Source organism: Oncorhynchus kisutch, linkage group LG23, assembly GCF_002021735.2.
Source record: "Oncorhynchus kisutch isolate 150728-3 linkage group LG23, Okis_V2, whole genome shotgun sequence".
NCBI classification, from domain to species: Eukaryota; Metazoa; Chordata; class Actinopteri; order Salmoniformes; family Salmonidae; genus Oncorhynchus; species Oncorhynchus kisutch.
In genome coordinates this window covers 35549958-35565298 of record NC_034196.2, presented here as the reverse complement: position 1 = coordinate 35565298, position 15341 = coordinate 35549958, and the positions used below count along the sequence as shown (strand labels likewise).

Below are 15341 nucleotides of genomic sequence, written 5' to 3'. Positions count from 1 at the left end.
GAAGGATCTGAAAATATTCAGTATGGAGGAATGGTCTAAGATCCCTCCCAATGTGTTCTCCAATCTCAAAACATTTGAGAAAAGGCTCAGTGTTGTTATCCTCACAAGGTGAGGTATTGAAAACACCATATTTTTAGAATAAAAAACATGACATGTTACACAACATTTATTTATTTGACACAGTATTTTATCATCTTTATTAATGGTGACAATTTTGGACCAGACTATTTTTAGAACATTAGGTTTTATACTGTATTGAACAGTCTGTTGTTGGTAGCAAAAGGCATCAGAGTGAATTATAGTGCCAAGTGGAACTTGACTGTCATAAGCTAAATCGAGTGACAGCAATTTGTGTATAGTGTTATATAGCGATACTTTGAGAATAAAAAAATTATAACAACCAGGGTCAGTCAGTAGACCCAGGAAACTAAGCTAATATGGGTGTTTGCGAACTCAGACGTAAGACCATGAGCAATCCTTTAAACAATGGTTTGTTTGCCCTCAAAAAGAAGGAGACAGCTTTGACTGAACATCAGATAAAACTCAACCATGTGCACTAGCTGGCCATTTCTGCAAGCTGAAACCTAAAAACAGACCAGGAGCAATTGACCAAAGTTAAGGATAAAACTGGACAGATGCCCACTAGTTTGTTTATAAAATAGTGAGTTTTCCAGATAATAGTCTAATTATTGAGGAAGTACAGAATTTCTGGGCAATAACAGAAATGAGTTCAATGTCCAGTCTTAAGAACTATAGCGCCATTTTCTCACTCATCCCTTAGAATACATTTATGTTAAGTTATTTTAACAACAAGCAAATATAAACCATTAGCCTACATTCTAATAATTTTTGACGTCACTAATCTGGGCTTTCTTAGATTTTCTAGACATTTCTAGACTCTTCGTTCCACAGGAAGCGTCTGGGCCTTCTTTGAAGGATACCTGCCAAACCACTGACTTTAAATGAATAATCTAAAGAACCAGTTCAGACTCAGAGTCAAGTATAGTCTAGCGTCGGCTCCCAGGCTTCACTCACATACAGAAGGGGAGGTCAAAGCCTGTGGCAGAGGCTAAATGAAGTCTGACTACATAGCCACTGGATAGAGTTTGGAAGAACATGAATTAATGACAAACTCATGGTTATGAAATGAATTGTTTGAAATATTTTGTTGGCATAAATCATTAAGGCCATATTTGACCCCTATGAAAAAGCAAATGACAAAATAAGGACAGTGCATGATGCACATTAAAAAGCTAGGTCCTAGGGGGTTCAAAGGACAATGCCTTGCTGACAGATTATATATAACAAGAAAGCTTTAATTAAAATTCCTATGAATTTACAATAATTTCCAAGTTATTACTCAGAGGCAGAGAGCCTGTCTACAGACTGGCCACTCACACAAAAGCGCATTCTACAGCTGTAGGGCTGTCTGCCAGTCTTGCCATATGAATGAAAGTGCTGAATGAAATACCGAATGCATTCAAGTGTTATTGCTATGATCACAAACAGAATTATAAAAAGATTCCAGATTCAAAAACGGCATATCTACCTTCCGCCAGTTTCGATATGTAGAAAATTCCTGAGAAGGAAGAAATATGCTCAGTTTGAAGAGAGACTTGAGTTCAGCTGGTAGTCCATTTGATTCAAAATACTCAAATTCAGTGTGTTCTGAGTTTGGAAAGGGCACACACAGGCACACGCACAACATGCTTCTCTTAGGTAAGTGTAAAATACAAACAAAATAAGTAACATAGAAAAAAAAAGAAGTTTGCCCGCTCTGCAGTGCAAAGCTAAAATGCTGGTAGGTAGAAGACACATATGGATAAAAGGACTCAAAAAAGGTTCCTCCCACAGAGGCTGGTAGGACCAAGGAGCAATCTCATTGGATGCCACAACATCCCGCCCTCTTACTATCTTTACACCACAGGCTGTCAATATTTCAAGAGAACCAAACAAGACTGCAGTCCGACAAAGGAGCCCTCCCATTTAGCCCCCAACAAATGGCCCCTTCATGAAAAAAATGACTTGTGCACTTGAATGAAATTAAGGAACCAGAGGTGAACTTTCCAGAAAACCCTTTAAAGCTCCTCTTTCTTTCAGTACAAATGCTTCTTATGTGTAATTAATTACAACGGCTTAAATACACAAGTCACATCCTACCGTACTTTAATGTGACCAACTGTGGCAATATTAGGCATCTTCCTCACACAGAGGAAATCATGAGATCATCAGCATTACAAGGAATCAGATCTTGGGACCGAAACTGTAGTGCACTGTATGATCAACACCTTTAACTGGGTTATTACAGAGAAGTGTTACCCAACCCATTATATCAAGGGGGATTTGATATTTAAACTAGCTGAAGATTGACATTGATGACCATCTCCTACAGTTCAAGGACAAAATCTGTGTTTCACTAAAGTGCAGTTGTAATTGTAGGGCAACTTTGAAATGTCTAACATCTTCCTTTCAAGACATTTGACAGTTTTTATGTCCAACAAGATGGCTAATACACTGGATATTAGTCATCTTGTTAGAAAAGGAAAATGGCCCATTGATGTGCTCAGGAACTTTGGCAACACAGTACCACACCATTAGCATTGATGACAAATTTTATGAGACTGACTGCAGTAGACCATCACAGCTAATACGCTACCACTACGCTAATACGCTAACCACTAACCCAAGGAGTACTAGCAGAAGCACAAATGCTAACCCAAAGTGTAGTCAAGAGGGATTACATTTGACATTTTAGTCATTTAGCAGACGCCCTTATCTAGAGCGACTTATAGGAGCAATTAGTGTTAAGTGCCTTGTGCATTGACAGTTTTCACCTAGACGGCTCAGGGATTCAAACCAGTGACCTTTCGATTACTGGCCCAATGCTCTTAACAACTAGGCTACCTGCCTCCCAAGGGATGAGGTTGGTGGATTTATTAAGTTTAGCCTATTTGAACTTAGTAGCTTACTTTTGAAATGTATACAGGTAGGCTTACAAATGGGCCCTTTAAGTAGAAAACTTACGTAAAAAGCAGCATGAAACTTCCCCTTCTGAAGAAAGAACATAGTAGAATTAGGACTAAACAAGAGGTTACCACCATTCCAGACTGTATTGTGTGTCAGTAATAGAGATCACCATTGACGTAATAGTCTGCTCCAGTAAAGTGTCTTCTGTCAACGATAGAGGTGGTGAGAGTGAGGAGTGATTCAATTACAGGCAAAGGAGATTGGAGAGTCCCAGAGACTGCCGGGTGCCTGACTGCAGCAAGCTTGCAAAACCCACACACTTGTCCACTGCCTGCTAGAGGAACCACCTATCCCACTGAAGTGGTGGGGGTGGGCGCAGGGGAGTCAGAAGGGGGCATTTTCAGCCAAGCAACTCTTGGGTGACCGTCAGGTACCTAGCTCTCGGACTTCCCATTTCACTTGGCCAGCTATTTCTGGGTGAGTCACTTGGCTGGGGTCCAAGGGTAAAGGAAGAATGGCCGCTGACAAGAGGGGTCTTGGTATGGGGGGTCTGTGTGTGTGTAGGTAGGTCAAATCCACTGGTCAAAATAACGTATGCACATCCAGGAGCTGTTACACGTGCATGCAAGGATAATACCTGTACAGAGTTTAGATGCTGCTAGATCTTTAGATCCTAAAACATAGTAGATTGCTCCTAGATTCTAAAACCTAGTCATCCCTTTAGAGTTCGGCTATAGACATTTACAAACAAACGTCTGGTCAAAGTCATTACGGCCATTAGGCCGTCACTGATTTGTAGGGTAAAAAATTTCAGTCCCTTTTACTCTGCTTTATCCAGTATTCACGTGGCTGAGATGTAATGCACCCTTTACACATAACACGCTTATTCAAAACCAGCCAAGTTGATTGGGTTAATATATTTAAAAATGCTGCTACAATGAAAATATTAAAACGCAACATGAGCAGCTTTAATATTGCAATTGAAAAATGAATTAGGCCCTAATCTATGGATTTCACATGACTGGGAATACAGATATGCATATTGGTCACAGATAAATAAATAAAAAATTAGGTGCATGGATCAGAAAAACAGTCAGTATCTGGTGTGACGCATCGTGTTGATTAGGCTGTTTTTTGTGGCCTGTGGAATGTTGTCCCACTTCAATGGCTGTGCGAAGTTGCTGTATATTGGCAGGAATTGGGACACGCTGTTGTACACATCAATCCAGAGCATCCCAAACATGCTCAATTGATGGCATGTCTAGTGAGTATGCAGGCCATGGAAGAACTGGGACATTTTCAGCATCCACAAACTTTGTGTACAGATCCTTGCAACATGGATTATCATGCTGAAACGTGAGGAAGGCGGCAGATGAATGGCATGACAATGGGCCTCAGGATCTCGTCACGGTATCTCTGTTCATTCAAATTGCCATCGATAAAAAGCTATTGTGTTTGTGTCCATAGCTTATGCCTGCCCGTACTATAATGCCACCATGGGGCACTCTGTTCACAACATTGACATCAACAAACCACTCGCCCACACAACGCCATACACACCGTCTGCAATCTACCCGTTAACAGTTGAAACCAGGATTCATCCGTGAAGAGCAGTCTTCTCCAGTGTGCCAATGGCCATCAAAGGTAAACATGTGCCCACTGAAGTCGGTTAGACGCCGAACTGCAGTCAGGTCAAGAAGCTGGTGAGGACGACAAGCACGCAGATGAGTTCCATGAGAAGGTTTCTGACAGTTTGTGCAGATATTCTTTGGTTGTGCAAACCCATACTTTCATCAGCTGTCGGGTGGCTGGTGTCAGATGATCCTGCAGGTGAAGAAGCCAGATGTGGAGGTCCTTGTCTGGCAAGGTTACACGTGGTCTGCAGTTGGATGTATAGCCAAATTCTCTCAAATTACATGGCAGGTATGGCTGGGCGATATGGCAAAAACATAATGTCACAGTATTTTAAAAACAAATAAAAAATAGACTATTTTATGTTTTGGAATAAGTTCTACAATTGTTTTATGAGTCGTGTGTGCCCCTTGGGTGGCAACACACATTCTAAATGACTTCAATGGGTCTTTCTCCATTCTGATGGTTTCATACTGTTAAATTCAACCCCAAATATTTTCGCATTTCCCGCACTCATTTGAGATCATTTTTACACTGCTACATAGGGGTGCACGATATGGTCACACAATCTAGGCCTTATTTTACCAAATGTGGCAATTGCGATTTGACTTGCAATTTACAGCAAAACACTTCGGCGAACTGTTGGAATAATGGAAATAAAAGTATTATTCTAATTATATAGTTCGAATAAAATAGGGGGCACTTTCAATACAGTGTGGATGGACATGACGACGACTGAAAATGCCAGGGAGGAGTTATTGTGACAGGGTAGGAACCAAAGTGTTGATAAGTGTTTCCTAGGGCACCCTATAATCTTTGGCTACACGGAATGTTTTCTCAGCTACTTCATGTAGCAACGTTCATGCTTTGCGTATTCCTTTTTAAATTTAGAAGATACTGTTATACCAACATGCTGATTGAGGTCTACACTGTCACTGGTATTAATCAGGATGTATAGCTAATTAAGTTTGCTCAGATTCAGTACATTTATTAGATAGCTAGTATGCCAGCTAACTAACGATTAGCATTTGCGACTAGCAAGATTTAGGCCCAACTTGATAAGAAAAAAAAACAACTAGCTTAAGCTGTTTGCAGATATAAGAAACAAATTAAGTGTAATTATAGAACACTAGGGGATTTATATTAAAACGAAAGTGTCTTGTGCTTGAGCAACAACAAAATGTGCCCATTGAGTGACAGGGGACGGGGATAGGTCTGTGTGGAAAGCAGCATGGAGTGAGTGAGAGATGACTCAAGTCGCTAACTATCAAAATGGGATGTTAACACACGGAGTATCACATTTAACAAACCAAACACTCAAATACCATTTTCGAAGGTAAAGTAAAAACCCCAACCGGTCCGCCAATACCAGTATTACCATCAATACCAGTTTTTACGGTATACCGCCAAGCCCTCGTTGGAGGGGGCTTATGGTAGAGAAATTAACGTAAAATTCTCTAGCAACAGCTCTAGTGGACATTCCTGCAGTCAGTATGCCAATTGCACACACCCTCAAAACTTGACACATCTGTGGCATTGTGTTGTGTGATAAAACTGCACATTTTAGAGCGGCCTTTTATTGTCCCCTGGCACAAGGTGCACTTGTGTAATGATTATGCTGTTTATTTAGCTTCTTGATATGCCACACCTGTCAGGTGAATGGATTATCTTGGCAAAGGATACATTTTCACAAACAGAGATGTAAACAATTTTGTGCAAAATAAGCTTTTTGTGTGTATGGACAATTGTGATCTTTTATTTCAGCTTGTGAAACATGGGACCAACACTTTACATGTTATGTAAATATTTGTTAAGTGTATTTACAGTAGGACAAATGTGATTCCCTTGATATAAAGTTGAAGGAATATTAATACAAAAATGTCATGCTCTGATCCAGTGGAAAAGTGATAAAATAGGCCTACCTGATTACTTCTTATCAATGCTCGACTTGAACTGAAATAGGTTCCGGTACTCATTTGGGTGCTGGTACTATTTATATTTAGGTGCAATAGCTACACAATACTTCTCAGCAAATATTTTATAAGAGGAACAGGAGCTCAAGCAGTAGAAAATGTGAGGTGCCAGTACTCCGCTCTGGTGAGCTCCTGCCCAAGTCAAACACTGCTTCTTATCCCTTGCGAAAATAGCTACAGATGTGTCTGTCCCAAAGCTGGTGGTTCCTTTTAACATGAGACTTCAATATTCCCAGGTAAGACGTTTTAGGTATTATAGGAATTATAGGACAATCTCTCTCTATACGATTTGTATTTCAAATACCTTTGACTATTGGATGTTCTTATAGGCACTTTAATATTGCCAGTGTAACAGTATAGCTACCGTCCCTCTCCTCGCCCCTACATGGGCTCGAACAAGGAACACATCGACAACAGCCACCCTCGAAGCAGTGTTACCCATCACTCCACAAAAGCCACAACCCTTGCAAAGCAAGGGGAACAACTACTCCAAGTCTCAAGAGCGAGTGACGTTTGAAATGCTATTTGCGCGCACCCGCTAACTAGCTAGCCATTTCACATCGGTTAAACCAGCCTAATCTCGGGAATTGATAGGCTTGAAGTCATAAACAGCTCAATGCTTGAAGCACAGCGAAGAGCTGCTGGCAAAACACACAAAAGTGCTGTTTGAATGAATGCTTACGAGCCTACTGATGCCTACCATCGCTCAGTCAGACTGCTCTATCAAATCATAGACTTAATTATAACATAATAACACACAGAAATACGAGCCTTAGGTCATTAATATGGTCGAATCCGGAAACTAATTATCTCGAAAACAAGACGTTTATTCTTTCAGTGAAATACGGAACCATTCCGTATTTTATCTAACGGGTGGCATCCATAAGTCTAAATATTCCTGTTACATTGCACAACCTTCAATGTTATGTCATAATTACTTAAAATTCTGGCAAATTAGGATGCCCAAACTGTTGCATATACACTGATTCTGTGTGCAATGAATGCAAGAGAAGTGACACAATTTCACCTGGTTAATATTGCCTGCTAACCTGGATTTCTTTTAGCAAAATATGCAGGTTTAAAATACATACTTCTGTGTATTGATTTTAAGAAAGGCATCGATGTTTATGGTTAAGTACAGTCGTGCAACGAAATGCGCTTTTGTTAAATCATCCCCCGTTTGGCGAAGTTGGCTGTCTTTGTTCGCAACGAGCCAGGTTAGCAGGCAATATAAACTAAATATGCAGGTTTAAAAATATATACTTGTGTATTGATTTTAAGAAAGGCATTGATGTTTAGGTACACGTTGGAGCAACGACAGTCCTTTTTCGCAAATGCGCACCGCATCGATTATATGCAACACGCTAGATAAACTAGTAATATCAACCATGTGTAGTTAACTAGTGATTATGATTGATTGTTTTTTATAAGATAAGTTTATAATGCTAGCTAGCAACTTACCTTGGCTTCTTATTGCATTCGCGTAACAGGCAGGCTCCTCGTGGAGTGCAATGTAAGGCAGGTGGTTAGAGCGTTGGACTAGTTAACCGTAAGGTTGCAAGATTGAATCCCCGAGCTGACAAGGTAAAAATCTGTCGTTCTGCCCCTGAACAAGGCAGTTAACCCACCATTCCTAGGCCGTCATTGAAAATAAGAATGTGTTCTTAACTGACTTGCCTAGTTAAATAAAGGTGTAAAAATATATATATATATATATTTATTTATTTATTTTTATCTGCCAAATCGGTGTCCAAAAATACAGATTTACGATTGTTATGGAAACTTGTTATCGGCCCCAATTAATCGGCCATTCCAAATAATCGGTCGACCTCTAGTGTGTGTCTATATATGGAAAAATACTAGTTAAACATTTCTGACCAATGGATTGGTCGAAGGAACACACGACTTTCGGTCAATCAAGATTTTTTTTTTTCCTTCCCGGGGACAGCTCTACCACTAGTTACCACAGCCAAATTTTTGGTTCGATTGTTTTGTCTTAATTGAAGGTTAGGCATAAGGTTAGCAGTGTGGATAAGTTAGGGTCAAGGTTAGGTTTAAACTCACTTTTTTTATTTATTACATTTCGTAGTATCCAATTATTTGTAGTTACTATCTTGTCTCATCGCTACAACTCCCGTACAGGCTCGGGAGAGACGAAGGTCGAAAGTCATGCGTCCTCCGAAATACAACCCAACCAAGCCGCACTGCTTCTTAACACAGCGCGCATCCAACCCGGAAGCCAGCTGCACCAATGCGTGGGAGGAAACACCGTGCACCTGGCGACCTTGGTTAGCGTGCACTGCGCCCGGCCCACCACAGGAGTCGCTGGTGCGCGATGAGACAAGGATATCCCTACCGGCCAAACCCTCCCTAACCCGGACGACGCTAGGCAAATTGTGCGTTGCCCCACAGACCTCCCAGTCTCTGGTGGTACAGCTAGCGCTGCGATGCAGTGCCCTAGACCCCTGCGCCACCTGGAAGGCCCTAAACTCACATTTTAATAAGATAAACCCTGCCTATTTCCACAATTTATGACTTTGTGGCTGTGGTAACTAGGGACGGCCCTGGGAATGGGACATGGGGTCTTACAGCTGTAGGGTCTTAATTTGAGCCAGTTTGATACAGCAGGAAAATAATACTGCTGCAACAGGAAATGTGAATTATAATGAAATTTACATTTTTGTAGTGGTTGATAAATTTTTTCATAATGGAAAACCAAGTCTGAAATTTGTAAGTGGAAATAAACTTCAGAAGCCTTTTAAAACCTCAAAGTTCTCCTGAAACAGGGTGATCAAATTAAGATCCTACAGAAAAACATGTTTTTTTTTCATTCTTCTCCATTGACTATCGAATCAAAATGGCTACCCAGAATATTTGCATTGCCCACCTCCCCCCTCTTTTACACTGCTGCTACTCTGTTATTATCTAGGAATAGTCACGTTAATAACTCTACCTACATGTACATATTACTTCAATTACCTCGACTAACCAGTGCCCCCGCACCATGACTGTACCGGTACCCCCTGTATATCGCCTCGCTATTGTTATTTTACTGCTGCTCTTTGTTACTTTTATTTCTTTTTTGTGTGTGTATTTTTCTTAAAATTGTATTGTTGGTTAAGGGCTTGTAAGTAAGCATTTCACTGTACACCTGTTGAATTCGGCACGTGTCAAATAAAATTTGATTTGATTATAGGCCATCTTCCGTTTACTCCCGCTCTATGCAATAGACAACTTAGAAAAGGACATAAACATATAGTTATCAGCAATCCCTCTCCAATACAGTCCCGTCATTAGGCCGGTCTGAAAGTTCAGATAATCAGTCCACAACAGTCCAAAGTGTCAAAGCGCTTTTCTAGAGCAAAAAAACATGCGGTCAGTCAGTACGTATTGTAATGATATTTTTGCACTAGTTGGCTGTACCTGCACCAAAACACCCAAAATGTTTAATTTATAGCTTGTTCCCGAACCACTTTTAAAAATAGAGAGACAATTGGGAACATTGAATAGCAATAAAATCACAATACATATAGAACCGTGAGAATCGCAATATATATCGTAACAGCACCTAAGTATTGTATCATGATGTTTCTGGCAATTCCCAGCCCTAATGTATTGTTGTGACTGGTGAAAGTCACAGGTTTGAATTATAGGTTTGAGGTTACAGCTGAGATAAAGTCTAACATGTGTGACATACGTACGTGTCATGAATGATGTGTGTGTGTGGGGGGGGGGCTCACTCCATTAAGGCGCTCATCTAAAAATGGCAGTGCAACTTTGCCAGGCCTAAATGTCCTGTCGTTAATAAACCTTTTAGGATGGGATTGGGGACTAGTAGTCTAAATGGCGGCGGTACCTAGATTTTCATATTGTCAAACAGTACAGTCCTTCTCTCATCCCAGGATTTAAGGTATTACTGTCTCAGTACACAAAGGGTGCAAAGAATCCGCAAAAACAGCCCATTGGGCATCTATTACCAGAATGCTAACAAAACTTGCACATAGTGTATTTCCAGAGGCTGCTAGCTAGATATGCTAACGAGCGCAAAACAAAAATAAACTAATTGCAAAGACAGGCAATCCAGCTCAAAGTTATACAAGTATAGGTAGTAGCTACCGAATGTCATTTTTGGAGAGTTTGCACATTTACAAGCGAATGTGAATGAGAGACATTGTGCAAATGAACAAAGTTTTGACACATGCTTGTCTGAAAGAAGAAGAGCACTGGTTCTGGAGCAGCATGTGTACACGCTGTGTCTGTGTGGAGTCGCTAGAATAACACAGGGCTCTACGCTGGCCTTCTTTACAAGGAGCACGTGTGCGCCTAAGCTGAAAAATGTAGGCGCACACAAAGACATTTAAAGTACAATGAAAAATATGGGAGGCAAGAAAGCTAAAATCGTACATTTTTATAGAGACTCACTGGTGCTCTTAAATAAAAATTCCAGGTCGCACAGAAAGATATTTAGGCGAATATGTAGAGGCCTGCAACAGGCCTGCCTGCTCTGTTCGGGGAAGAGCATACTGAGGGGCTGAAAACGGAGAGGCGAGCAAGACGCAAGGAAATCAAGATAGCAGTGGCAGCTGAACAGATAAGTCATCCAAAGTGCTTTGACTTCTCAAAACACGGCTAACACTATATGATGCCCCGTATCCTTATTGATTCAGCCACTTACTGAGCTAACTAGCATGTTAAACCAGATACACAGCTGTACTCGCCATCTCCCGTTGTGCCATTTACCACCAAACCATAGCATATATTATCAGTCAAATGCCATACATCGTATTATCACGTTTACTCTGCAATCTGCAGTGAAGTCAATTTGAAAGCAGGCATTGGACAAATCGTCCATACATAGCGGTTTTCCCAGACCTGCAACTAGCCAAGCATTATATCTACTTTTGAAGCCTTTCTGGACACAATGTTCTGAACCCACCTGATAACTTGAGCCAACGTTTGTCACATAGCACAATGCGAAGAGAGTACCACTGCACATGGTAACCCTTAAGTGGACAGCACTTAAACAAATGCTCATCGCACCCCAGAGGACAATCACGAGCCAATTTCTAAAGATTTCTAAAGTTGTTTGTGCATGTTCACTGGAATGAGGTATTTTGGCTGTGAAATGGACATGCAGTACCTGTGACATCTCTCAGAAACTTCTCCTCTCTGAAAGGGTGGCACTATAGTTAAGTGTCAGCCTGTGGACACAGCGTGAACTTTGAAAGATGTGCCAAGTTTTTCAGATCACCAAAGACATGCTCCCTTTAATCTCTATATTCTGTCCTAGAACATTATAGAATTTTGAAATACTCAACTCAAAAATGACCTTTTCCAAATTGAACCGGAATTTTCAGTGTCTTAATTACTGTAACTTCAAATGTGCTCACCCACCATGCAAAGGAGACAGCCAGTAAATGGCCAGTTCAATCCCTCCACCTGCCACCCCCTCCACACATACAAAGCGGTTGTTTCTGTCCCTGCGGTACCTGTTGAAAGCCATCAGGGGGCACCACCATGATTAACACTGTGGTCTTCTTCGCAGGTGCACCATCACTCCTGCCCTTGTCATCCCTGGCAGATGTGTCAAGGTCTCCCTCGAGTCCAGTTTTCTTGGCAGTCTTTCCACTGACGGAAACCTCTGCTTTGCTCTCCTCCGGTGACTGGGTTCCCACGGGCTCACACTCTGTCCTTCCCACAAACCATTGGCATAGGGAAGTCCACACACTCTGCAGCATCCTCGTCTCTAGACTGATGCTCGTCTGGGTGCTGAAAAGCCGGTGCCAACACACAATTAGAAAGGTGGGTGTCAGCCGAGGTAAGAGTTCTGCGCCGGTAGAAAGAGAATTCACAGCGAGGGCAGGTGAGGACAACCGCAGAATGCAAAAGAGGGTCCTTCAAGTTTCTTCCGCGTCACTGCTTCAGCTCCAAAAGCCCCTTTTCCTGTGTGCACTCAGCTGTGCTCCTCCTTTCATCATCCTTCCTCAGATGTATCAGTCAGTATTAGTGGCACTTTTCTTTCAATCAACGCACACCATAAGTTCTACTCTGCCCAAACAAAAACATTAATTTAGCTGTAGCTTTAATGCAGCCAAATATGCAGCACTAAACTGTTCCAATCAAAACGATTGTATGGACAAACTCTTAAACCACTAACATGTAACTTCTGTTAAAGACTAAAGAATGATGCAACTGCAACTGATATCTTGAGTTTAGTTCAATACTACCTTGGCTGCATCTCTGCTGCATATCATCTACTGAGAGGTTAAGACTGAGACAGGAGCTACAGTGAGATTGTGCCGGTTAGCTGGCTCAGTATCGACGGACAGAGTAATGCAGTAAAAAAGAAGAGGCTCCTGAAACCTGCATTCTCACTGCAGCGCTGCATCAGCCAATCACGGCAGCCCACACTGATAGGTCCAACTGGAGATTCCCCAGAGCTTGACTCCACAACCAATTAGAATAGAGGATACAACGAAGCAACTAATTTATGACTTGTCATCCTGAATCGAATGGGCTTGTAAGGGTTGGGGGAAGTCTCTCTACTCTCGGAAAAACCTGCTGACTGTTCTTTCCCCTCTTCGATTCTCTCCATCAAAATGTCAGTATCACCGTGGCAACCTCACCCAGCTCTGCATGCTCTTTTCCACTAACACATACTGATCAGCAAAACCTCTTCAACTCTCCTCACTCTTCATCTTTGTCTTCAAAAGGCCTATATCACAACCTGCCGTGATTGGCAGTCCCATAGGGCGGCGCACAATTGGCCCAGCGTCGTCCGGGTTTGGCCAGTGTAGGCCGTCATTGTAAATAAGAATTTGTTCTTCACTAACTTGCCTAGTTAAATTTAAGGTTATACATTTTTTTTTTTAAAGACTGCTCCATCCAAGACACTGTTCTGAATGATCTTGCACGTCTGAGTATCAGTTTGAATTTGTATTTTTCTTTTCATTCAACTTGAAATTGAAGCGTAGAACCGATTACAGCTGAATCCAACCATTACTTAGGATTACTGATTTTATTAAGTTGTCTCCAACAGGGTTGGAGTCCATTCCAATTATCACTAAAGAATGTCTCATTCAGTGAATGATTTGGAATGTTGCCCATTAGCTTCAATCTTGCCAATACTTTTCTTTTAAACATTTAAATCAATTGAATTCTGGTCATTTTCTGAGCAGATTTACCCTTGGTGTTCAGACTTCCCCATGTTGACCTTTTGGCCAGGAAATGTTTATTTGTTTCCTTCAACACTAGCTGATTGTGCATTTGGGATTTTATCCAGAGATAACAGAAGATCATTGCAAAGGTCAGTGAGTGCTCCTCATGTCTAGGGACAAGTCCACATAAAGGAAATCAGTCAATTGAAATGAATTCATTAGGGTCTAATCTATTGATTTCACATAACTGGGAATACAGATATGCATCCGATAGGCACAGATACCTTAAAAAAAAGGCAGGGGCTTGGATCAGAAAACCAGTGAGTATCTGGTGGCCACCTTTTACCTCATGCAGCGTGATCCATTTGTATTTATAAGAGATCCAAAACAAAAGATAAAACAGTACATCATTTAACAGTATTAAGCCACAATATGACCTACAATACAAAATGTATAATACCACCATACAATAATATTACAATGTACGCGTGTGTGTGTGTATATATATAGAGTGTGTGTGGTAGTGTGTGTGTGTGCGTATACAGTACCAATAAAAAGTTGACACACCTACTCATTCAAGGGTTTTTGTTAATACTATTTTCTACATTGTAGAATAATAGTGATGACATCAAAACTATAAAATAACACATGGAATCAGGGAGTAGCCCAAAAAAACTGCTAAACAGATCAAAATATATTTGAGATTCTTCAAAGTAGCCACCCTTTGCCTCGATGACAACTTTGCATACTCTTAGCAAGACTAAATATGAAGCTGCATAATATTACGGCTGCAGTTTACCCTACCAACTATGTGTAGACAACTGCTGTGAAAGTATTAATCCAATTTTTAAAATCCCCTCAGATTTGGTTTGGCCTTACTTATGTCTGCAGCCCTGCTGTGCTGGCAACAATTAAGACAATTATTCACTTCACCCTTGACAGAACTGATTTGAGGCCTGACTAGGGCTGGCACAATTACCGTATAATAGTATAACCAATGACCGTCACAGCACTAGGCCTGACCTGTTAATAACAAAAATAAATAACTGTATGACAGAATACTACTGCTTCATCACCACATAATCAAATTGTACCTCCCTCATAATTACAGTCCTGATCATATAAAAAAACCTTAATAATAATTCTAATGTCATATGTTCCAGGTGTAAATTATATACATAATGCTTATATTCTGACGAAAGACAGTATGTCCCTCCTTTCAATAAAATAACGAGTCAGAGGTGGGCATCCCCTGCTGGACAATATAAGTATTTTCATCAGGAAGACAGTAGCCTGGCTGACGGGACTCGCTCTGGACAGGAGTTTGTTGGAAATGCAGTATTCGCGCAGAAATTGGCTGAGCTTTGATCTTACGTTGTTTGGATTTGAAAATCCAACAGTTGTTGAAGAGGGCACCTTCGGGGCTGTGTGTGGTTGTCCATCTGGTTGTTTGAGTGTGAAAGACAGAGGAGAACCAATTCAGTAAAAAAGAACAGCCCCCTTTATTATCAACACATCGTGTCTTCAACATCAGGAAGACTTTAGAGTTTGGTGTTAGCCAGAATACAAGACAAGAGCCACAAGTCATGAACTCATGGTGAGGAAATGCTGT

At 41.0% G+C, this 15341-nt stretch overlaps 1 protein-coding gene across 5 annotated transcripts in view; it reads right to left on the bottom strand.

Annotated features, from left to right (window-relative positions):
* slc25a25b (solute carrier family 25 member 25b) overlaps positions 1 to 15341 on the bottom strand; it is a 52856-nt gene that overhangs the window by 23580 nt on the left and 13935 nt on the right. Inside the window, exon 1 of one of the 5 annotated variants that reach the window (XM_031802748.1) lies at positions 12062 to 12668. The exons of 2 other annotated variants lie outside the window; for them this stretch is intronic. In XM_031802748.1, coding sequence (XP_031658608.1) covers positions 12062 to 12310 — 249 coding nt within the window. In that variant the 5' untranslated portion in view covers positions 12311 to 12668. Of the gene's footprint in view, positions 1 to 1549; positions 1791 to 12061; positions 12669 to 15341 lie in introns of those variants that run through there. 2 more of the 5 variants (XM_020458253.2, XM_020458252.2) reach the window with 2 other exon arrangements.